This window comes from Mesoplodon densirostris, chromosome X (genome assembly GCF_025265405.1).
Source record: "Mesoplodon densirostris isolate mMesDen1 chromosome X, mMesDen1 primary haplotype, whole genome shotgun sequence".
Taxonomy (NCBI): domain Eukaryota; kingdom Metazoa; phylum Chordata; class Mammalia; order Artiodactyla; family Ziphiidae; genus Mesoplodon; species Mesoplodon densirostris.
In genome coordinates, this window is record NC_082681.1 from 104,474,851 (window position 1) to 104,500,712 (window position 25,862).

General features: G+C 40.1%; 1 protein-coding gene across 1 annotated transcript in view; it reads right to left on the minus strand.

Annotated features, from left to right (window-relative positions):
• Positions 1–12,412: 12,412 nt before the first annotated feature.
• Positions 12,413–25,862, minus strand: part of XK (X-linked Kx blood group antigen, Kell and VPS13A binding protein) — a 35,461-nt gene continuing 22,011 nt past the window's right edge. The window contains exon 3 of the mRNA XM_060087987.1: positions 12,413–13,239. Within this exon, the coding sequence (XP_059943970.1) occupies positions 12,413–13,239 (827 nt within the window). The remainder of the gene's footprint in view (positions 13,240–25,862) is intronic.

The window sequence follows — 25,862 nt, forward strand, 5'->3', positions numbered from 1 at the left end:
TAAGTCTTGGAAATTGACGTGTGTTTTACATTTACAACACATTTCAACTCAGACTAGGAACATTTCACATGCTCAGTAATCACACGTGGGTAATGGCTGCCATACTGGTTTAGAAATCGTGGCATTCACGAGTATTAGATACTGAATCAGAATGCTATCCAAGGAGATGACATTTTAGCATAAAATTTATTTCCCTTTGGAAATACCTCGATGATATCACGGCCCTGAGAATGTAATACTTGTTTCCTCCTGTAATCCCAGGTAGCCCTGGCAGGTTACAGGGTCCTCCTGCCTTACCTGAGTAGTTCTTTGGGACCTAATAGAAACCTTACTTATCTCTTTCCTTCAGAATCATCTCTTCAGAGAAAGTAGAGAATGAATTCAGTCTGGGAGGTGAATGTAAAGCAAGTCCAAGAAGTTCTAAGACCAGAAAAATTGAGGTCAACATTCAGGCAGGGGAATTGGGATCTTTTTTCATTTCCTGTAACTCACGGTACTGGAAGAGAGGTTACAACTCTGGTGGCTGAAGAATACCACTCTGCCTCCTTTCACAACTCTTGGGACCCTCTCTCTACTTCAAGATGCCCAGAGCTGACTGGTCAGATTGCAGGGCCAGGATTCATCCACTTAATTAAGCCCTTTACAGGTGAAAGATGTACCCTCTGGCACAGGTGGTGATTTCCCTCCCATGTGTCCTGTAGTTCCAAGAGTTGAATATTGGCAGTAACACAAAATCCATGGGGTAGGTCTAACAGTCTGCTGTGGAGAGAAGGATTCTTCTAGGTGTGTCAGACCAGCTACATCAGGCTTGGGGGAGATAATAAAAGCTCTTGCTTCTTTCTCTCAGGAAACACTGTCCTTGGGGACTTTGAAGAAAGAGGTGAATGGTCTGGGTCAGGACTGAAGTCTTTCTTGGGCCCTGGCCTGACACCATCAAATGTCACTATGACTCCTTAACCAAACTCTTCCTCTACAATGTAAGCACTTAATAGTCTCCCTCCTAAACATCAGTTTGAAGAAAATACTTTTTTCTCATTTATCTACTTAAGCAGTGTTAACTTCTTTGTTTCCAAAGAACAAAAAAATGACTTGATAAACCAGGTTTTAGGCTCACCTGTGCTGTGTCTCACTAGTTGGCCTTGAGAAGTCCTGTCAGTTTTTCTGGGAAAAGAGGACAGTGGCCCTGAGCAGAAATGTTGTAGTAGAAGAACAGGACTTCAACCCAGAGTTCTTTCCTCTGGGACCCTCATGGTTTCAGCGCAGTGGCCCCGTTATCGCTCTTCGGAGCAGGGCTCCAGTGCTGGGAGCTATGGGGGGTAGCCTGCCTCAGCCCCCCTGCTGAGGCCCCAGCAGAAATGACTCCTCCCTACTGAGTAAGGGCTGCCTTATACGTACTCTGCCCCGTCACTCCAGGCTACCCCGGGAAATGCCACCAGGCTTGCTTCTTCCCTCGGTCTCCAGCATCTGCCAGACTTAACCACAACTGCAGTTTGGGTCAAGTTTAGGAGTCAGGAGAGCCTAGCGATGAAATGCCTGAGCTCTGGCACCAGAGCTTGAATCCTAACCATACTACTTACTGTGCAACCACAGGAAAGTTCCTTTATCTCACTAATCTCAGCTTCCTTTTCTGTAAAACGGAAATAATTGCAGTAACAGTCACATAGGATCGTTGAGAGGAATCAAAGTGGTCACGTGGATACGACGCTTAGCAGAGTACCTAGCCCGTGTCAACACTATCATTTTTTTCTCCCTCTCATGATGTGGCCCCTGATCCAACATCACCTCTCTCCCATGTTCCAGCAACACTGACCTACGAGCTGTTCCCTGATTATAAATGTCCTTTTTACTAATTCTGGGCTTTTGCACATGGTGTTCCCTTTACCAGGAATATTCTTTTCACTGCCTTCATCAGGCAAACACCTACTCATGTTTCAGATCTCAAGCAGAGGCAGATCAAAGTTTTATGGGGCCTTAGACTTAGTTTGGTCTGGGAAGAGGCTTTGAAAAAAAGATTAAAGAACGTGAATTCAAAATGAGGTACAAAATGAAAGAATATTCAGAATGAAAATCACAACAAATTACTGGCGACTTAGATATTCCAATCCCTTCCGCCTGATCTCTTTGGACAATGTGGCAGAAATGCTTAGTAAATGTGCTTTCTAATTGCATCCTGATTTCTCCTTGCTGCCTAGAAAGTGCTACAACTTCCAGCATTCACTGCGGGCCTGAGGCTTAAGCTTTATAAACTTCAGGGTAAATTCATCTCTGGTCTGAGATTTTATGTCACTTTCTCTGTGAATTTCTCTGGACCTCCAAGACCAGATCTGGGCTCCTTATCTCTGTCCCTCGGACCTCCCGGGTTATAGTCCCATCATAGCTCTTATCTCAGTGCATTGAGATCACCAGGTTGGGTGTCTGACTCTTCAGAGACTGTGAGTTCTGGAAACGAGGGCTAGTATCTTACTCGCCAGTCTACTCTCAGTGCCTAGTCCAGCACCTGGCACACAGGGGTGCTCTTCAAATATCTGTTGAACTAATGAATGAATATCTGGTTGCCCCTCTAACCTCTAGGACTCCTGATTCTCCAGAGCTAAGAATTCTCTTCCCTGCTTCTCTTAGATGCCCACAGACCCACAATTTCACTCCGGTGACACAAAGACAATCCAACTAGTGGGCATTCTCACAAGATAATTGGATGTAACTGCTCCTATTTATTCAATACATGACTTCTTCCTGAGAGTTTCTTTTTTTAAATTATTTTTTAAATTTTTTAAAACATCTTTATTGGAGTATAATTGCTTTACAATGTTGTGTTAGTTTCTGCTGTATAACAAAGTGAATCGGCTACAAGTATACATATATCCCCATATCCCCTCCCTCTTGTGTCTCCCTCCCACACTCTACATGGTCACAAAGCACGGAGCTGATCTCCCTGTACGATGCATCTGCTTCCCACTAGCTATCTATTTTACATTTGGTAGTATATATAAGTCCATGCCACTCTCATTTCGTCCCAGCTTACCCTTCCCCCTCCCCGTGTCCTCAAGTCCATTCTCTACATCTGCGTCTTTATTCTTGTCCTGCCCGTAGGCTCTTCGGAACTATTTTTTTTTAAGATTCCATATATATGTGTTAGCATACAGTATTTTTCTTTCTGACTTACTTCATTCTGTATGACAGACTCTAGGTCCATCCACCTCACTACAAATAACTCAATTTCGTTCCTTTTTATGGCTGAGTAATATTCCATTGTATATATGTGCCACATCTTCTCTATCCATTCATCTGTCAATGGACACTTAGGTTGCTTCCATGTCCTGGCTACTGTAAATAGCTGAGAGTTTCTTAACCAGGGACATATAATGCAAAAGGAGGTAAGAACAGGATTTTTTTTTTGGAAAGAGGGTTAGGGAGCTTTCATATTCTTCCCCAAATCATCATCTTAACTGAACCTTTATTTTTTAAAAATGACAGTGAAATGTCAGGTTGCCCAGCAAATGGCTGTTTCCCCGCTCATTTTTGTCTGCAGAACCCTATTTTTGTGGGTGTTCTTCCTCCCATAATCTAAAGGATGGTGGCCCCTTTGCCAGCCCCAAGGGGTGAATGCTGTGTAGTCAAAGGAAACCACAACAATGTCATTCTCCTTGCCAGAGACAGCTTTAGAGGTAAGGATGTGACAACTCCTCCTGAAAGAATAGAGATACCCAAAGGGAAATCCTTTTTTCTTATTTTGGATTCAGTTGTGTAAATGTGATGCCTGGAGGCCAGACTGTCATCTTGCAATCATAAAGAGACAAATGTGAAGATGAAGCAACAAAACTTGCTAGGTCAGATAACAAAATCCTATTGTTTAAGCCACTTCTTTTTTTTTTTTTTTTTTTTGCGGTACGCGGGCCTCTCACTGCTGTGGCCTCTCCCGCTGCGGAGCACAGGCTCCGGACGCGCAGGCTCAGCGGCCATGGCTCACGGGCCCAGCCGCTCCACGGCATGTGGGATCCTCCCAGACCGGGGCACGAACCCGTGTCCCCTGCATCGGCAGGCGGACTCTCAACCACTGCGCCACCAGGGAAGCCCCTAAGCCACTTCTAATCAGGTGTTCTACAAATTGTAGCTGAAAGCACCTTGATAGAATTTCTGATAAGGCCAAGGAGGTGAATCGGGAGGTGAACTGAAGAATGTCTAGAAATAATTTCATTATTTTGATGGTTATCATGATATTAATATACATTTTTTAGTGCTTGGAAATTGTAAAAGCATTTCATCTTAATGATGTAATTGACTTTCTGAAGGTAGAATACTCACCAATTCACATTACATTTTTAAAATAAAAAGATTTTCTCATCTCTTGACTCAAGCTGGAATTGAGAGGAGCCAAATGATTTGTGTGTGAACAAACCTCATTTCAAAAGGAAAAGAATAGGGCTTTCCTGGTGGTGCAGTGGTTAAGAATCTGCCTGCCAATGCAGGGGACACAGGTTCCAACCCTGGCCCAGGAAGATCCCACATGCCGTGGAGCGACTAAGCCCATGCGCCACAACTAATGAGCCTGTGCTCTAGAGCCCGTGAGCCACAACTACTCAGCCCACGAGCCACAACCACTGAAGCCCACATGCCTAGAGCCCATGCTCCACAACAAGAGAAGCCACCACAGTGAGAAGTCTCCACACCACAACGGAGAAGCCAAAAATAAATAAATAAATAATTTAAAAATTAAAAAAATAAAAAAAATAAAAATACATTTAGCACAAAAACAGAAACATAGATCAATGGAACAGGATAGAAAGCCCAGAGATAAACCCATGCACTTACGGTCATCTTATCTTTGATAAAGGAGGCAAGAATATACAGTGGAGAAAAGACAGCCTCTTCAATAAGTGGTGCTGGGAAAACTGGACAGGTACATGTAAAAGAATGAAATTAGATCACTCCCTAACACCATACACAAAAATAAACTCAAAATAGATTAAAGACCTAAATGTAAGGCCAGACACTATCAAACTCTTAGAGGAAAACATAGGAAGAACACTCTATGACATAAATCACAGCAAGATCCTTTTTGACCCACCTTCTAGAGGAATGGAAATAAAAACAAAAATAAACAAATGGGACCTAATGAAACTTAAAAGCTTTTGCACAGCAAAGGAAACCATAAACAAGACCAAAAGACAACCCTCAGCATGGGAGAAAAAATTTGCAAATGAAGCAACTGACAAAGGATTAATCTCCAAAATTTACAAGCAGCTCATGCAGCTCAATATCAAAAAAACAAACAACCCAATTCCAAAATGGGCAGAAGACCTAAACAGACATTTCTCCAAAGAAGATATGATGCAGATTGCCAAAAAACACATGAAAGAATGCTCAACATCCTTAATCATTAGAGAAATGCAAATCAAAACTACAATGATATATCATCTCACACCAGTCAGAATGGCCATCATCAAAAAGTCTACAAACAATAAATACTGGAGAGGGTGTGGAGAAAAGGGAACCCTTTTGCACTGTTGGTGGGAATGTAAATTGATATAGCCACTATGGAGAACAGTATGGACGTTCCTTAAAAAACTACAAATAGAACTACCATACGACCCAGCAATCCCACTACTGGGCATATACCCTGAGAAAACCATAATTCAAAAAGAGTCATGTACCAAAGTGTTCATTGCAGCTCTATTTACAATAGCCCGGAGATGGAAACAACCTAAGTGTCCATCATTGGATGAATGGATAAAGAAAATATGGCACATATATACAATGGAATATTACTCAGCCATAAAAAGGAACGAAATTGAGTTATTTGTAGTGAGGTGGATGGACCTAGAGTCTGTCATACAGAGTGAAGTAAATCAGAAAGAGCAAAACAAATACCGTATGCTAACACTTATATATGGAATTAAAAAAAAAAGTCATGGAGAACCTAGGGACAAGATGGGGATAAAGATGCAGACCTACTAGAGAATGGACTTGAGGACAGGGGAGGGGGAGGGGTAAGCTGCGACGAAGTGAGAGAGTGGCATGGACATATATACACTACCAAATGTAAAACAGATAGCTAGTGGGAAGCAGCCACATAGCACAGAGAGATCAGTTCGGTGCTTTGTGACCACCTAGAGGGGTGGGATAGGGAGGGTGGGAGGGAAGGAGATGCAAGAGGGAAGAGATATGGGGATATATGTATATGTATAACTGATTCACTTTGTTATAAAGCAGAAACTAACACACCATTGTAAAGCAATTATACTCCAATAAAGATGTTAAAAAAATCTGCTGTATAAAAATAAAATTAAAAAAAATACATTTAAAAATAAAAGGAAAAGAGTAGACTGTAAGTACACCCGAGAAAATATTCTGTCAGTGAAAAAACTTTCTAGGGTAATAATCCTGAACAGGGAGGGATAAATTTGGAGATTGAGATTGACACATACACACTACTATATATAAAATAGATAACTAATAAGGACCTACTGTATAGCACAGGGAACTCTACTCAATACTCTGTAATGGCCTATATGGGAAAGGAATCTCAAAAAGAGTGGATATATGCATATGTATAAGAGATTCACTTTGCTGTACACCTGAAACTAACACAGCATTATAAATCAACTATACGCCAATAAAAATTAAAAGAAAATAATTCCCAACATTTTCAGTTACAAAGGACGTCTTTTAAGGTGACTTCCCACATGATGGTGGTTGAATTTTTAACACCTGTTCATGGTAGGGACTGGAGGGGTGATGACGAAGTTACTTTAAATACAGTGACACTTTTAATCAGTCCTGTTCTATCACCCACAACAGCATACCCATGGGTGTGAAAGACAATTGTACAAATGTGTGCCAGACATCTCTGGATAGTGTCAAACACCCCTAGTTGGTGCAGAGAAGAACAATGCCTCTGCAGTTCTTGGAGGTCTGCAGCTCTACAGCTGGGCATCGTTGTTCTAAAAAATTCTGCCACTCCACTCAAGAAGGTCACCTTGTCAGGAGAAGGCGACACCAGGGAAGCAGTCTCCTCTGCACTGGGGTGGTGGTGGGGATGATCCTGAAGCACCACTCCAAGAGAATTTCTAAATCCTGTTTTGTTTCTTGAGTGCTATCGCTCCTGAGAACCTGACTCATTAACTGTCGAATGTAGGTAATTAAAATAGGAAGCCGACTGATAAGAAATTAAACCAGTATGCATAATGCAGATGTCTACGGAGGATGATATTCCCAGGGCTCTAGGAAACAGGCTAATCAGGCTTCAATCAGGAACTCATCATTCGGAGAGAGAGAATTAATTCAGGATGGGAGGCGGGGAGGGAGCAGGAGCACAGGCAGAATCTCAAAATCTCTCTGGATGAATCTCTCCTTGGCAGGAGGCAAATGCTGAAACCTCACACAGGGGAGTCTGGGTGAGTTTTCTGATAACCTGCTGCCAAGAGATGCTGCTGCTGCATCCTGCTGTATACTCCTCAAAGATGCTCTGGGTACCAAACGCTGCTTAAACCTGCACTGTTTTATACGTCCTTGGCCTGATAATTTCCAGAGAAACAACCACACAGAGAGGGTGACAGGGAGGTGTGAGGCATCCCCTCGGGCAGGCTTCTGCAGCAACACACCTTCTTACCAGGGATGTTTCTGAATTCTCAGCTCTGTAGAAATCTCTGCTGATATGAAGTGCCTTTTTTGAAAAAGAGAAGAGGCTCAAAACATCACTCATGTAGTGTCGAGTTGGTATTTCTGAGCTCTTTCCCAGCTGGAAAGATATTCATAGAGAATACAGTCTCCTGGAAGGGGGCATCTGGAGAAATATGGTCATGGAGGAATAATATATACTGTACTTCCCTGACCCCCTTACAAATCTTTACAAACTTGGGCCTGAACACTGTAAAATGAACTATCACAGTGGGGCAGGGGCAGGGTGTGAGCTACAGGTCCATATATTAAGCAGTCAGCACTTGATGGTTAAAATGGAGATTCATGAAAAAGAATTACCCCCAGTTTGCCAGTAAACATCCCAAATTTATGCTTTTAAGCTATTAGTACTGATAACATGCATGTTTTCTTCAGATAGATTTTCAAAGTCTGCTATAGTTTTCAGAGCATTCATAGGGAAGTTAAAATTTACTAATAACTTTAAATAAAGAGAACCCATAAAAGAGGGCTGAATAGATTCACATTGTTAGGGAAGCTTTGTGAAAACAAATGAAGTAATTGGTACAATTGTTAAATGGAATATGAACTCTAGATTAGATACTAGTACTGTATCCATGTTGAATTTCCAGAATTAGATCATCATTCTGTGGCTATGTAAGAGAATGCCTTTGTTCAGAGCATAAGAGAATACACACTGAAGTATTTAGGAATAAAGGGTCAAAAGACGGAAAGTAAGAATTATAAAGCAAACGTGACAAAATATTAATAGGAGAAACTGATTGAAGGATAAACGAATTCTTTGCACTATTCCTAAGGCTCTTCTATTAGCTTGAAATTTCAAAATAAAACATTTACAAACACCAAATGAAGTAATTTTACACTGACCTACTTAAACACTACACTTGTTGACCTTCAGTTTTCTCAAGGGGTTGATTTAACACCAAGAGATCTCTTTCAAAACATTTATCCTATAGCCAAGTCTTTCCAAATTGCAAGGTCACCTTCAGAGGAAAGGAAATTATTGCAACAATCCTTGTCTATCTCATGCTCCGAAATGACCCCTTAAATAACTGATTGTTTTTTAGATTCCACATATAAGTGAAATAATATGGTATTTGTCTTTCTTAAACAAAAAAACCCCTCATAGATACAGAGAACAGATTGGCGGTTGCCAGACGGGAGGGGAGTTAGGGGGGTGGGCGAAACTGGTGGAGGGGATCAAGAGGCACAAACTTCCAGTTATAAAATAAATAAGTCATAGGATGTAATAAACAGCATGGTGAAGGAATGGTAAATAGAATTATTGCAGTTATCATTTTGCAGTGTATACAAATATTGAATCATTATGTTGTACATCTGAAACTAATATAATGTTATATGTCAATTATACCTCAATAGAAAAAAATAAGGCCTTTGGACACGCAGAAAAAACCTGATATGTTTTCCAACCACAGATCGCCATTTGCAATTTGACTATTCGTTTGTTAATATCAAGTTGCTCATTTGATATTTTATATTTCTGGATCAGTATACCACTTATGTTTGAGCAGAATTTTAGTATTCAGCAGTGCAGCTTTAACAAATGGAGTAAATGCTTATAAAACAAAATTTCCAGGTGAGGTTACAAAATCATAATTAATCACAACAAAACCATTTTCAAATTTGTTTCTAAAATAGCCCCTGAAGACAAAAAGCCATGAAAGGACTGTATAAGGAATGAAAAGCAAGGAGAAATTGAAAAATTAATTTATTATATGAAGAAACATAAACAATATTTATTAGAGTGAATGGCTGCAGAGAAGCAGCCTGCAAAAGCTCACATCCACAATGTACTGGCTGAGGAGTACTGACACATACAGTCATAACCATAGCACTAATGTTCTAAGGAGGTTTCCAAGAAAATGCTGTATTTGACAATCAATTTTAAAGTTTACTTTTCCCATTTACAAGGCTGAAAAAATTATACCCACATTCAATTAAAGTCTAGCGGGATCAGGCATTCCAATTGTAAAGCAAAATTAACAAAAGAGGCTGCTACATCCTTTATGAAAGATGACATACAAAAATGATAAGCTCATTTGTTATCAAAAGCAATTTCTCAGATTTCAGTGGGTCTTTTTCCTCCAAGTACCATATGTTTGGGTGCTAATTTTTATAAGCAACTGATGGTAAGAGAAAGGGCAACTGTTGAGTTCTCTCCAAGAGTAAAGGCCATTTACACTTGCCCTTCCGTAAGGCCAAAGGCCAACATATTCACTTAACTTAAGACACTCATGTGAATGACGCTACTTGTTTCTTCTCTAACGGTAAAAAAAAACAACAACAATAACCTGTTATGGATTTGAATAACTATAAAAACAACTCCTTTAAACATGCATGGCACTTCAAAAATATTTTCAAAGCATTTTCACACCTATTATTTAATTTGTTCTTCTGACAACCTTGTGAGGTAGCCTGGGCAAGTATATCATGCAAATTTTGTGGGTGAGGAAACTGAGGCATAGAACAATTAACTAACTTGCAGGGTTGGACAGGGAGATGCCAACCTCTACACTGCACTGTCTCTAGTAATGAAGAAAGTCTAAACATGTTTGATGATCTTATTTCAATATATTTCGAGGAAATACTTCACCTCCATCCAGCCAAATGATAATGAATCAGTTGGAATATCTGTTGCAACAAGTTATGGCATGTAATTAATTAGACAAAGCACGGAGAGTTTTAAAAGTTGGAATTATTACTGAAAAAGACATTTAAACTCTCAAGATAGGAGGAAATTTGCCGATCTGGTTGTCTTTAGGGCAACCTAGTTCTGCAGTCTGAGCTATAATTTTGCCATTTCAGAGGTATAATACAAATAATTTAAAAACAAGATTTCTCAGTTTACTATGACTTAAATTGTGGCCATGAAGAAAAAAAGCAGTGGTTTCTCTTCCCCAAAGTGACTAGACATATATGGCCCCAAAGCCGGGGTATCTGCATATCAAGAGTTAAAGATGACAAAATGTCCAATGTAGTTACCAAACCTCTTTAGCCTTTTAAATGTGGCTTATAATCGGGCTTTAGGAGTGTGACAGACCATCACTGTCAGTTTGGTTTGGGGTCACTCAGTATGCTTACTTATATTCTACCTTAAAATGATTTTAAATGTATTTGAAGGCCCAGATTTTGTAGTGGTTCTTGAGACAGGCTTCCAAACCAAGGCTGGGGAAGTACCAGTCTCTCCATCCCTGGCTAAATCTGACCACAACTCTTACTCAAACTCACCATTTTAACCTGTCCCCTAACAAACTAGCTGTTAGAAACTCGATGGGTCAGAAAGTTCAGCCATTATGGGTCCTAAGCCTGTCAACCCTGATCGACCTGCAATGTCCAGCCTTGTCAGTGACAGGTCACCTGCTCCCAGGTGTTTCATTATCAAGGTTTTTATGGTAGAAATAATGGTACTAGATCCAGGCATTTTTCCAAGACAACTGAGGATATTCTACAAATCCTTTTATGAAAGAAATACGGTTCCAGATCAAAGGAGAAATTATATTGAAGATAGGAGAGTGTAGGAGGATAAAATTGAAGTTCTTATTCAAATTAACTCATAATCCAAATCAAAATGCATTCAGTTAAAGATAAAAACCTTCTGGTCATGTCAGCTGTTTGCAAAACTTAAAAGTTTCTGAAGTCAACATCTAACTGAAGGCGGGGAACCCTTTTCCTTCAAATAATGAAAATTTAAATGGCCTATATACATATGCTAGGTGAGAAGTTTCTGTGGAGTTTTCTAGAAGAACTTAGGTTAACCAAGGTAACTCTTGTCTAAAACTTTCCTGACAGGCAAGGAAGAGGTGGAGTAAAGACTATGAGTTTTATTTTCTTCTTTCCTAAGAAGGCAAATCCTAGCAAATTCTACTAGAAATTTCCCAGCACTGTAAGACAGGACTGAACCTCGATGAGGTTAAGCCTACCTTCTAGCAGATTCATCTTAAACCATCACAAGAAGGTAAGAATTCTGCTTATAAAAGCCTAAATCACTCTGATATTTTAACAACCCTCTTGATCCAGAGTTTCTTCAACATATTGAAGGAACACAACTTTCCTAAAATTCTAGGGCTTCCATAACCAAATTTAGAATTCAATTTTGCATCCATGGATCCTTGAGAATCAAGTCTCCAAATCCAGACTTTTGAGTCAATTAGAGATAGCAGGCCAAGGCTGCTACAGCTGGTTATGTACAAAGAGCCCTAATGAGATGAAAATGGAACATCTGTCTATTCAAATACCAAACTTGAACAGCCCTCTCTGAAAACTCTGACAGGAATGTTGTGGCTGATGGCAAAACCCCAGTAACCATCTGTGGTCATCAGATAACTCTTGGGTAAAAACTACATTCAAGGATAATGAAACATTAGGCTACCTAGACCAGCAGTCCAGAAAACTATAAAACAAGTAAGCCCCTGCCCTCATTCTACCTGATGGATCTAACCAGCCCAACTCAGATATCATGGGTACTTTGTCAATGAAAAGGCCAGTAACACCTGGGAGAACATGGTCAACTGTGAATGGTGGTGCCTTAGGCTGCCCCTGCAACACTCAGGGGTTTCCCTGGCTTCTCTCCATGGTTCCCACATGCCCGCCCAAGAGCTCTCCAAAGGGGAGAGACTCACAAAGAGTTGAGAGATAACTTCCTGCTTTGTTAACTGTGTAGGGCTCATCGCTTGTATGAAGAACAGGGATCAACCCAGCAAACAATACATCTGTGCCTCAAGAGACTCAGGTCCCATTAAGCAGAAAAGAGCTCATCGGCATTCAAGATCTGGCTGGGCATAGAACTTATTTTACTGCTAGAAGGGGTTTCCTCTCTGTCTGCGGGTGACCTTAGATCTGTCTTTTCTGCAGACTCAGAGGCTTTCCGCCGCCTGCAGTCACAGCAAGCACACTTTAGCCACTCCTGAAAGCTTTCAGAAACACTAGAGGAAAAGAGCTTTTTGCAAGGGTGGAAGAATTGATAGAACACGATCATGAACAGAATGGCCGTGCAGTACCCGATGAGCAACTGTAGGATCAGCAGGGGTGCGCACACATACATGTAGATGTCAGTCTTGTAAAGATACCACATGAGGAGGAGGAAGGCGTTCTCGATGAATCTCAACATGTAGTACACCAGCAGCTGGTACCAGTTCTGGGACTTGCTGATGAGGTCGGGGTTGTTGATTTTCAGCTGTACCGCTGACCAGCAGAACATGTTGATGCCGGCGTAGAGTAAGGTGAGGAAGCACAGCACGATGGTGGTGCCCACCCGACTGAGGGCCTTCTCGATGTTCTCAGGGAAGGGGGAGCCACTGCACCAGAAGAGGATCCAGGGGTAGAAGAGGAAGCTGAGGAAGTTGATGAGTATGTCTATCACGACCCAGGTCTTCAGGACAGAGGTAAAGAGGACCAGGACAATGACTCGAGTGGCAATCTCAAAGCTCCTCCAGAGGAAGATACAGACATAGGCCAGGGGCTTCACTTTGACATCATATTCATCGTATTTGATCTTGATGGCTAGGATGTTACAGCGCAAGGCTCCATACACGATGGACAATAGGGAGAGGACCATGAAGAGACCTGAGGAGAGAAGAGAAAGAGCGCTCTCAAGTCTCACCTACACCGAGAATCCTACTGTGATGGCCGCTGGCAGTCCCCTACCCATATTCCTTGGACCCCTCTGTTTCGTGTGCACGGGCTGGCTTCCAGCTGTCAGTGTCTGCTCACTGCACCTGAGGGCTTTTCCCAGGGCTGCAGAAGCCTGCTGTGCCCAGGTGCTGGGCAGGCTGAAGTGCCCAGGAATTAATACCCCTGGGAGAGCCCTTCAACACCCCAATCCTAGCCCTGAGAAGAGCTGGAATATAATGAGCCTAGTTCCCCTACCGTTTGGGTAGAATAACTTGGAGGTGTGTGTTCTATACTGTTTACCGGTGTTTCCTCATAGGATTACTTTCTAGTCACTCACGGTGACCGTTGTCTAATAACGTTGTCACCTTTATTGGCTGCCTTCCCTTCCCTGTCTCACTTCCCTTCTCCCATGCTTCTTATACCTTCCTCCAGACAGACATGCACTCAAATACTTGTCCCAGGGTCTGCTTCAGGGTCAACTGAGACTAAAACACCTTTCAGACCCCATCTGCTCTGTCTAAATATGTGGAGTCCTTTACATGGTTCGTTTTGTTTCCTCAATCAGCTTACAAGCTCCTGAGGAGTCACGAGTGACCATGTCTGATATTTCTTCTGGATACCCTCAACATATACTTTTGCACAACAAAGGAAACCATAAACAAGATGAAAAGACAAACCTCAGAATAGGAGAAAATATTTTCAATGTTTCTCTAAAAGTAGATTCGCAGATATGTGTATCTACTTTTAGTACGTTTCATCACCAGAGTCACGTTTAGTACGTTTTCATCACTTCAGAGAGAAACCCTGTACACTTTAGCTCTCATTCCTCTCCCCCTCTCCCCCACCCAGTCCTAAGCAACCACTAACTACTTTCTGTCTCTATAGATTTCCCTATCCTGGACTTCTGTATGAATGAAATCATATAATGTGTGGTCTTTTGTGACTGGTTTCTTTCACTTAGCATAACATTTTCAACACTCATCTATCTTGTAGCATGCATCAGTCCTTCATTCCATTTCATGGTCAAATAATATTCCATTGTATGGATATACTACATTTTGCTTATCCATTCATCAGCTGATGAAAATTTGGGTTGCTTCCACCTTCTGGCTATTGTGAGTAGTGCTTCTACAAACATTTGTGTATGATTTATTTTTTTTTTAATTTGGCTGCATTGGGTCTTCGTTGCTGCACACGGGCTTTCTCTAGCTGTGGCGAGCAAGGGCTACTCTTGGTTGTGGTGCACGGGCTTCTCATTGCAGGGGCCTCTCTTGTTGCGGAGCACGGGCTCTAGGCACGTGGGCTTCAGTAGTTGTGGCTCGCGGGCTGTAGAGTGCAGGCTCAGTAGATGTGGCGCAAGGGCTTAGTTGCTCTGCGGCATGTGGGATCTTCCCGGACCAGGGCTCGAACCCGTGTCTCCTGCATTGGCAGGTGGATTCTTAACCACTGCGCCACCAGGGAAGTTCCTATGAATATGCTTTTATTTCTCTTGGGTCTATAGGAGTAGAGCTGCTGGGTCATATGGTAACTTTGTGCTTAATTATTTGAGGAACTGCCAGACTGTATTCCAAAGTGATTGCACCATTTTACATTCCCACCAGCAGTGTATGAAAGTTCCAATTTCTCCACACCCTCACCAATGTCTGTTATTATCATTAACTTCAATTTTTATTATAACTTTTTGATTCTAGACATCCCAGTGGGTGTGAAGTGGTACCCCTTTGTGATTTTGATTTGCATTTTCATGATGACTAATGATGTAGAGCATCTTTTCATGTGCTTATTGGCCATTTGTACATCTTCCTTAGTTGCTTTGGTTCTTAACTATAGAACAAACTCATAATAGATTTCACACTTTCTCATATGTATCCCGAAAACTCTACCAGAATTCAAAGGCCAGATTTGCATAGACTTATTTAAGAACAATATATTAGCTTCACCCTCAGGTGTCAATGAGCATTTAAAATGAAAAAGAGAGTACAATTCTGTCTTCTTCTGCTTTTTAACTTCCCTTAAAAAGGCATTAAAAAGCAAAAAAGAGGATTTCCATGCTGACAATGGCAGATTAGTGTGTTCTGGTTCAATATTTCTGCCAAGAACAACTGGACAAACACCTGTTTAAAGGCATCAGCGATCTACCAAAGAAAGCAGTCAGTACTTTCGGGCCAAGATCTTAAAGAGAAGAAAAGTCCTAAGAGAAAATTCTGAAGCTGCTCTTCCCCTTGAGACATATGCCCATATGATACTGGGTACAGTATTACAGAACGTGAACACAGCTTTCAGCAGTCTCTCAAATCTGGTGGGTGTGGGAGCAAATATTGATGTTGTGGCCCTATAATGGTCCTGGAGACAGCCAAAGCTTTCTGGTGGGAACCCCGAAGACTAGACACTAGGAGTAAGGTGAGGAGAAATAGATAATCCCTCATAAAGGCTGAAGTACACATTTCAACCAACTCAAGTTATGACTGGATCAATTCAATCTATATCTAACCCAATTACCTGCCATAAACAAAAGTAAAATCTTCCTGGAGAAAGAGAACTCATCCAGAGACTCAAAGTATCTCTTTTTTTTTTAATATAAGCATCTGACATTTAATTAAAAATAATATGGCAGGCCAACAACAAAAACAAAAAAATAATATAAATCCAAGAATTAAAATATACCCATAGGAGGGAAGAACTCGCAGTGAGCTCTGCTGAGACTGTGGGGTTCTTCTAGTGGAATATAAGTTGCTCGTGGTCAACAGAGTATTTTACATAATAAAGACCATTAAAAAGTTGCTGTAAAAAATATATATATACCCATAGGAAATAGAGATATTGTAATTATCTCACATGCACTTAAAAACATTCATAATTACCCAGAGGAAACCATAATTCAAAAAGAGTCATGTACCACAATGTCCATCGCAGCACTATTTACAACAGCCAGGACATGGAAGCAACCTAAGTGTCCATTGACAGATGAATGGATAAAGAAGATGTGGTATATACATACAATGGAATATTACTCAGCCATAAAGAGAAACAAAATTGAGTTATTTGTAGTGAGGTGGATGGACCTAGAGTCCGTCGTACAGAGTGAAGTAAGTCAGAAAGAGAAAAAACAAATACCGTATGCTAATGCATATATATGGAATCTAAAAAAACAGTACTGATGAACCTAGTGGAGGGCAGGAATAAAGATGCAGATGTAGAGAATGGACTTGAGGACACAGGGAGGGGGAAGGGTAAGCTGGGACAAAGTGAGAGAGAGAGGCATAGACATATATACACTACCAAACGTAAGGTAGATAGCTAGTGGGAAGCAGCAGCATAGCACAGGGAGATCAGCTCGGTGCTTTGTGACCCCCTAGAGGGGTGGTATAGGGAGGGTGGGAGGGAGACACAACAGGGAGGGGATATAGGGATACATGTATATGTATAGCTGATTCACTTTGTTATACAGCAGAAACTAACACACCATTGTAAAGCAATTATACTCCAATAAAGATGTTAAAAATATTCATAATTAATATGTTTAAGAAATTATGACAAGATAGAGAATTTATCAGAGACTGGAAACTATTATAAAAACTCAAATGAAAATTCCAGAACTGAAAAATACAATAAGGGCCATTAAGAAATCAACAGATGGGTTTAATAGAATAGAAATTGCTATAAAGATTATTAGTACTAAGCAGAAAGCAAGTCAGAAGAAAATGGAGAAACAAAAAAGCATGAGAGACTTATGGCAAAGTGAAAATGTTGGAGAGACAGAGAAGAGACGAAAAACAATGGGTCAGAAGCAATACTTAAAGAGATAAAGTCTAAGAATTTTCCCAAACTGCTAAAATATCAAACTAAAGCCCAAGTAGGATAAATACGAAGAAAACCTCAACTAAGCATGTTAAAACTGCTGAACATCAAAGTCAAAACCTTAAAAAGCAGTTAGAAACAAACGAACAACCAAAAATCAGATGAATTTCAAAGGAGCAACAATAACAAGAACAGCTGGCATCTCAACAGAAATAATGGAAGCCAGAAGACAAAGGGATGGTAACCTCAAAGTGGGAGGAAAGTAACCACTAACCTAGTCTTCCAAACACAAAGATGAAGGTAAAAGAAAGACATTTTATGACAAAACAAAAATGAGGGTATTTTGGGCTTCCCTGGTGGCGCAGTCGTTGAGAGTCCGCCTACCGATGCAGGGGACACGGGTTCATGCCCCGGTCCGGGAAGATCCCACATGCCGTGGAGCGGCTAGGCCTGTGAGCCATGGACGCTGAGCCTGCGCATCCGGAGCCTGTGCTCCACAACGAGAGAGGCCACAACAGTGAGAGGCCCGCGTACCGCAAAAAAAAAATGAGGGTATTTTTCACTAGTAGATCTACTCTAAAGAAAATACTAAAAGTAGCATTTCAGACCCAATGAAAATGATCCCACATAGAAGCATGGAGATACAGGAAGGTCTGAACAGGGACCAAAAGGATAAATACAACTAAATTTTTATAATCAGCCCAAAGACTTGCATAGTCACTTGACACACACACACACACCAAAATGGTCACTAAAAACACGAAAAGGAAGTCAAGCTCATCAGCCATCAGGAAATGCAAATTCAAACTAAAATGTGACACTACTACATACCCACTGTAATACTGAAAGTAACAGCAAGTGTTGGCAAGGATGTGGGGCAACTGGAACTCTTATACACTGCTTGTGGGAGTGTAAAGTGGTATAATGACTTTTGCAGTTTCTACTAAAGCTAAACATAGGCATTTCCTGTGACCAGCAATTCTACCCCTGAGTATAGATGTAACAGAACTGCATATATATACATATACTAAAAGGCATGTACGAGGATATTTTCAGCAGCATTATTTTTAATCCCAATCTGGAAAAAACCTAAATATTAATCAAGAGAAGAATGTATCAATTCATTGTGGTATATTCATACAATGGAATATTACATTACACAGCAATGCTAAAGAACAAAGTTCTGCTACAAGTCACAACATGGATAACCCTCACAAATATAATGTTGAATGAAAGAAGCTAGACCTCTGATTCCATTTATATCAACTTTTTTAAAATCAAGAAAAATTAATCTGTGATGTTAGAAGTCAGCTTTCTTTTTTAAATTTAATTTTTATTGGAGAATAGTTGATTTGCAATGTTGGGTTAGTTTCAGGTGTACAGCAAAGTGAATCAGTTATACATGTACATACATCTATTCTTTTCCACATTCTTTTCCCATGTAGGTTATTACAGAGTACTGAGTAGAATTCCCTGTGCTATACAGTAGGTCCTTGTTGATTATCTATCTCATACATAGTAGAGTGTATATGTTAACCCCAACTTCCTAATTTATCCCTCCCCCCACCTTTCCCCTTTGGTAACCATAAATTTATTTTCTAAGTCTGTGAGTCTGTTTCTGTTTTGTAAATAAGCTCATCTGTATAAATTTTAAAGATTCCATGTATAAGTGATATCATATGGTATTTGTCTTTCTCTGTCTGGCTTCCTTCACTTAGTATGACGATCTCTAGGTCCATCCATGTTGCTGCAAATGGCATTATTTCCTTCTTTTTTATGGCTAATATTCCATTGTATACATGTACCATGTATTCTTTATCCATTCATCTGTCGATGGAGATTTAGGTTGTTTCCATGTCTTGGCTACTGTAAACAGTGATGTGATGAACACTTGGGGTGCATGTATCTTTTCAAATTATAGTTTTCTCTGGATGTATGACCAGGATTGGGATCACTGGATCATATGGCAGCTCTATTTTCAGTTTTGTAAGGAACCTCCATACTGTTCTCCATAGTGACTGTACCAATTTACATTCCCACCAACTGTGTAACAGGGTTCCCTTTTCTCCAAACCCTCTCCAGCATTTACTGTTTGTAGATCTTTTTTTTGGCTGCGCCGCATGGCATGTGGGATCTTAGTTCCCCAACCGGGGATTGAACCCACACCCCCTGCAGTGGAAGCACAGAGTCTTAACCACTGGACTTCCAGGGAAGTCTCTGTCTGTAGACTTTTTGATGATGGCCATTCTGACCAGTATGAGGTGATACTTCATTGTAGTTTTAATTTGCATTTCTCTAATAATTAGCAATGTTGAGCATCTTTTCATGTGCTTTTGGGCCATCTGTATGTCTTTTTTGGAGAAATGTCTATTTAGACCTTCTGACCATCTTTTGATTGGGTTGTTTGTTTTTTTGATTTGAACTGCATGAGCTCTGCTTATTTTGGAGGTTAATCCCCTGTCGGTCGCATCATTTGCAAATATTTTCTCCCATTTTTTGGGTTGCCTTGTTGTTTTGTTTATGGTTTCCTTTGCTGTGCAAAAGCTTTTAAGTTTCATTAGGTCCCATTTGTTCATTTTTGTTTTTATTTTGATTACTCTAGGAACTGGGTCCAAAAAGATACTGCTGCAATTTATGTCAAAGAGTGTTCTGCCTATGTTTTCCTCTAAGAGTTTTATAGTATCCGGTCTTACATTTAGGTCTTTAATCCATTTTGAGTTTATTTTTGTGTATGGTGTTAGGGAATGTTCTAATTTCATTGTTTTGCATGTAGCTGTCCAGTTTTCCCAGCAGCACTTATTGAGGAGACTGCCTTTTCTCCATTGTACATTCATGCCTCCTTTGTCGTAGATTAATTGACCATAGGCGTGCGGGTTTATTTCTGGGTAGAAGTCAGCTTTCTGCTTAGTGGTTACCTTTTGGGAAGAAGGGTTGGGAAAGTGACTGAGAAGAGGCAAAGGGAGGCTTCTAGGAGTGCAGGTACTCTTCTGTTTCTTGACCTGCATAGAGGGCTACATCGGTGTGTTTACTTCGTGATATTTCATCAAATTTCACCCACATGATGAGTAAAATTTTCTATATACGTTGTATACCCCAATAAAAATATTTAACAACATTTAGGGGCTTCCCTGGTGGTGCAGTGGTTAAGAATCCGCCTGCCAATGCAGGGGCACAGGTTTGAGCCCTGGTCCGGGAAGATCCCACATGCCACGGAGCAACTAAGCCCATGCACCACAACTACTGATCCTGCACTCTAGAGCCTGCGAGCCACACTACTGAGCCTGTGCGCCTAGAGCCCGTGCTCTGCAACAAGAGAAGCCACCACAATGAGAAGCCTGCGCACCACAACGAAGAGTAGCCCCCGCTCACCGCAACTACAGAAAGCCCATGCACAGCAACGAAGACCCAACACAGCCAAAAATAAATAAAATAAATAATTTAAAAAAAATTCTAAAAACATTTAGGTGCATTACTACTATACTTACTAGGCAACTCAATAAATTTTTATTAAATTGAATTTTTTTAAAGGCAAAAGACTACACTTTCATTATTGTAATGAAGTTATTTCAGGAATAGCTTCCTTCCCTACCCTGGCAAAATGCCAAGGAGAAAACAAAACATACTATAAACACCTACTTGAATCACTATAGCAAAACTGGTTCTACAGATGTAACCAGAATGGCATCCTAATACTGTAAAACACACCTTAAACTTCTAGTGACTAAGACCTTACTGTTACCAAAATGTCTCTTGAACATCTGCCAGTTTACCAGATGTTTAGTCAGAAATTGAGGACTTTCCTTTCAATACATAGTTATATCTTGTTTAGTGTTCAGAATTGTCAGAACAAATTATTATGGCATGTCATTCACAGTACATGTGATGTGATTATTACTGTTTACAATCCCTAAAGAGCCCGAACGATTTTTGCTATTTTTCTCCCAGACATATTTCAATTTCTTACCTAAGGAAACTGGATGATAAAATCTCTTCTGGCTCATCTCTCTTATGCTCAAAAAAATTACTGTAGTCTTCTCATGCCAGGGACTATTGTAAGCACGTTACAGGTACTAATCACTTAATCCTAACAACAATTCTATAAAGTAGATACTGTTATTATCCTCATTGTGCAGATGAGAAAACAGAAACACAAAGATGCTAAATAGTTTCCCAGAAATCACTCAGCTAGCAGAGTTGGAATTCATACCTAAGCAGTCTTGCTCTAGAGTCTTGGTCTTAACCAACAGGCAATTCTGGCTAAATAAATATTAAATATAATGAGGCCTATTTCCCTAGCAGTGGTCTTTTTTTTTTTAACATCTTTATTGGAGTATAATTGCTTTACAGTGGTGTGTTAGTTTCTGCCTTATAACAAAGTGAATCAGCTATATATATAAATATACATATATCCCCATATCTCTTCCCTCTTGCGTCTCCCTCCCACCCTCCTTATCCCACCCCTCTAGGTGGTCACAAAGCACCGAGCTGATCTCCCTGTGCTACGCGGCTGCTTCCCACTAGCTATCTATTTTACGTTTCGTAGTGTATACATGTCCATGCCACTCTCTCGCTTTGTCACAGCTTACCCTTCCCCCGCCCCGTGTCCTCAAGTCCATTCTCTACGTCTGCGTCTTTATTCCTGTCCCCTAGCAGGGGTCTTAGCTCTACTTTTTGCCTCTTTTATCAATGGGAGGCAAGGAGCAGGAGTCTGCTACCCTTGAAACTGTCCAGGGCCTCAAGAAGTCTGGAGAATCTCCCCCTACCCCCTGCCTAGAGTATTTTGGGAAGTTGCCCAATTCTTCTTTACTCCAACTGAGCCCAAATTTCGTATCTATTTTCTATTATATGAGTAGTCTATATATAAAAACTTCTTGAAATCATGCTGTCTAGGTACCTAGGAGTTGGTAAGCCTCTTTGCACTAAGCTGGTTTCTGGGAATCACCTCCCAAGGCACAACCAATGATCAGAAAGAAGACGGGCAGGTTCCCCTATCTGCCTTCCCAATGTTCTTATCATCCTGCCTCAGGCAGAGAGAAGAGGCATCAGTGAATTGAGCTAGAAAAAGGAACACCCTTGTCCTCCATAGCCAAACAAAGGAAGTTAGCACCTGACCCATGTGCGGGACCGTCTATCAGGTTTTCTAACAGCAAAATAGTTAGCAGGACCACTCAGAACCCCAAGACAACAGTTCTGCATTCTGCTGCGGATTCTTACCTCTGGCAAGGCAGAGCAAACCTTCTCAAAACACAGTTACTCATGTACAGTGAACTCTGTAGATAATCAGGCACAGCCACTTGAGCCTCCACAACTGAAATAATCTCTTGCATTTTCTGCCTTCGCCAACACTTGAACCATAGACACTCACAAACGTTTGCACACACATTCTTACCTCCACTAATCTTTTCTAGTATAATTTTTTCCCCAAATCTATCTTCCCTTCCCTCTTTTCAAATGCTTTATTCTATTCTTCTTATTTAAGTCTTGTTTTGTATGTGTTCATAGCTATAAACAACATGAAAACTTAAAAAAATATGTAGGAAATAAATAATTTTAAAAATGGATAAATAAATGGCTTGTAACTTGCAAAGAAGACCTCAGTTCTCCTGTGTATGACTACCTGTTCAACACGCCCAATTCTAAGCTGCACCACCAGGACCTACTTACTTTACAGAGACATGAGTGAGGAATCAGAAGGTCCTATGCTGGATTCTTCAAACATACGCTCTAGAAGTAAATGTGAGAAGCTACATAAGCAGCACTGCTAGGCTCCAGTGAACCCAAGCACAGCCTTGACAATGCACTTACATGCAGGGTGGGGAGGAGTGTGTGTCTCCCCACTGAATAGCATTAAGTAACTTCCACTGGCTTGTGGCCACAGATTCCAGAAAAGAAAATCAGAACCTATAACCAGGCAAAAGCCAAGCCTGAATGAAAAGTGTTGGTGGTATACAGAAGCATTTTTCCCCAGTGCATTTGGGGGTGAGTTCAGTTTCGGAGCAATGGATATGAACTCACCCACAAGTCTTGCACGCTTCATATTGTCTTACACACTGACATCCATCATTACACAATCATATGGACCATTGTTTAGACTGCTATAGCAGTTATGTATACTATACTGAGTATAGCTGAAAATGCTCTTCGGTGTACAAAAAATAAACAGTTAATATTCAACAATATATATATATATATCTCTCACATCTTTCTTGGATTTGCAATAGTCAAATAAATTCATCTGGGTATAGGTAGATGAGAGCAGTGTGGGATCCAAATCACAGACATCTAACAAGGAGTAGAAGTCTAAGAAACTTTCATACTGGAGCAGTCAATACAATACACCTAAATCAACCTTAGGGTAAGAAGAAAACAAACTACAGTACATTTTTTAACTGCTTTATTGAGGTATAATTTACATACAAATAACTGTACATATTTAATGTGTACAGTTTATGATTTTGGACACATGCAAGTAAAATTTTTAGAAACTGAAATTTATTTTATTTATTTATTTTTTAAACATCTTTATTGGAGTATAATTGCTTTAATATGGTGTGTTAGTTTCTGCTTTATAACAAAGTGAATCAGCTCTACATATACATATGTTCCCATATCTCTTCCCTCTTGCATCTCACTCCCTCCCACCCTCCCTATCCCACCTCTCTAGGTGGTCACAAAGCACTGAGCTGATCTCCCTGTGCTATGCGGCTGCTTCCCACTATCTATCTATTTTATGTTTGGTAGTGTATATATGTCCATGCCACTCTCTCACTTTGTCACAGCTTACCCTTCCCCCTCCTCATATCTTCAAGTCCATTCTCTAGTAGGTCTGTGTCTTTATTCCTGTCTTGCCCCTAGGTTCTTCATGACCTTTTTTTTTTTCCTCTTAGATTCCATATATATGTGCTAGCATAGGGTATTTGTTTTTCTATTTCTGACTTACTTCACTCTGTATGACAGACTCTAGGTCCATCCACCTCACTACAAATAACTCAATTTCGTTTCTTTTTATGGCTGAGTAATATTCCATTGTATATATGTGCCACATCTAGAAACTGAAATTTAAAATAACCACAAACTTCAATTTGCCCATATTTAACCAAATTTCCAATTAACCAATGCTCTACTTTTAGGTAAAAGAGAAATATTCATATCCCTAACAGAATACAAGCTCAATAAAAACAGAAATTTTGTTTTATTCACTGATGCTTGGCACCAAGTACAGTGCCTGGCACACAGTGGGTCTTCAATAGATATTTGTCGAATAAGTTAATTGATAACAAGGAGTTATTATTAAATTTTTAAAAACACTGTATTCAAGCCAGTGTTACATAGCTTCCTCATTTACCAAACCATATGCTACAAACATGTTCCAAATGGTGCACCTCAATCATTGAAGAATGTTTCTAATATTTATGGGCTCGTCTCCAAAGAAAGGTATAAAGATAACAAATATAAAGCTGAAAAACACACAAGCAAAATATATTTCTGGATGGCCTATGTTTACCAGAAAATCAAATGCCCAGAAATCTCCATTCCCTTTGGATTGTTTAACTGAGTTTCATGGCACATTTGACACATTTGTTCTGCCAGTCACTCTTACTTTGAAAGAGAAGAAATTGGATAACCAACTCTCTGCTCAATGTATTATCATCCTTTTTACTAAGCATTCACTAAAATAATTCAAATGTACTTCTAAAAGGCTTAAAAATGAATAAGAAAACTTTGAAATCAAAGACTAATAAGCAAGTTTTCTAGATTCTTTCTAGGTGTTCATCACTTTACACACACACACACACACACACACACACACACACACACTTCCTATAATTAACCTTGACATTTGGATCCTGGTCCACATACAAAAGAACAACTCAGAAAATGTTTACAGAAGCAAATGATAACAACTGCATGTCCTTAAGTAGCCAATTCTCAGAAGGTCTAAAGTCATGAATTTTACTGTCTTACTTTTTCCTAAACATAGTGAACATATGCCATTGTAATAACCTTGTTATAAGATGCTTTGAATTTACATTTAACATTATCTTCCCTAGAGAAAATTCAATTTCATTCTATCCACTGAGCCCAAATTACTTTTTGGTCTCTTGAGGCACAATTAGAAATACCAGAAATAGCTTCCAACCTGAAGCAAGCATTAAAAACTACTTATCTCTGGAAATATAAAGGTTGGCTATCTAAATCTTCTTTCTCAGGCTCTTAAATGCAAAAAAACTGCAGAATCAGCCTTAATAATGAAAGGCCAGCAACACCAATGACTATTACCCATATCATAATACAGCTGTGAGAGCCAGTCTGACCCTTTCTGTGTGTTCCCCTTGTCCATGGGCAAATCTCCAGCCCTTAGCCAAACTAAGGGTAAGGCGATCTTTAACTGCAGAGGATGTGGAAGGATTGAGTACATCACATCTGAGAAATGAAAATGTGAATTCGGTTCAACTTTTTAAAAAAGTCTTTAGTATGTTCACATGCCTGACACCAGGCTAGGTACTATTAACCATGTGTTTAAGGCATTAAAAAAGGTGTTTGTAGCATTGTATGAGGGATGTTATTATTTATGCATATTTTTCTCAAATTAAAGTTCCCATTTTGGGGTAGTTTTAAAAGTAGACATACAAAAGTTGATTCTTTGAAAAGATCAACAAAATTGATAAACTCCTAGATGGACTAATCAAGAAACAAAAGACACAAAATGAATTATGAATACCACAAATGAGGGAATAGCATTACAGTCCTAGACATTATATAAGGGAATATTACTA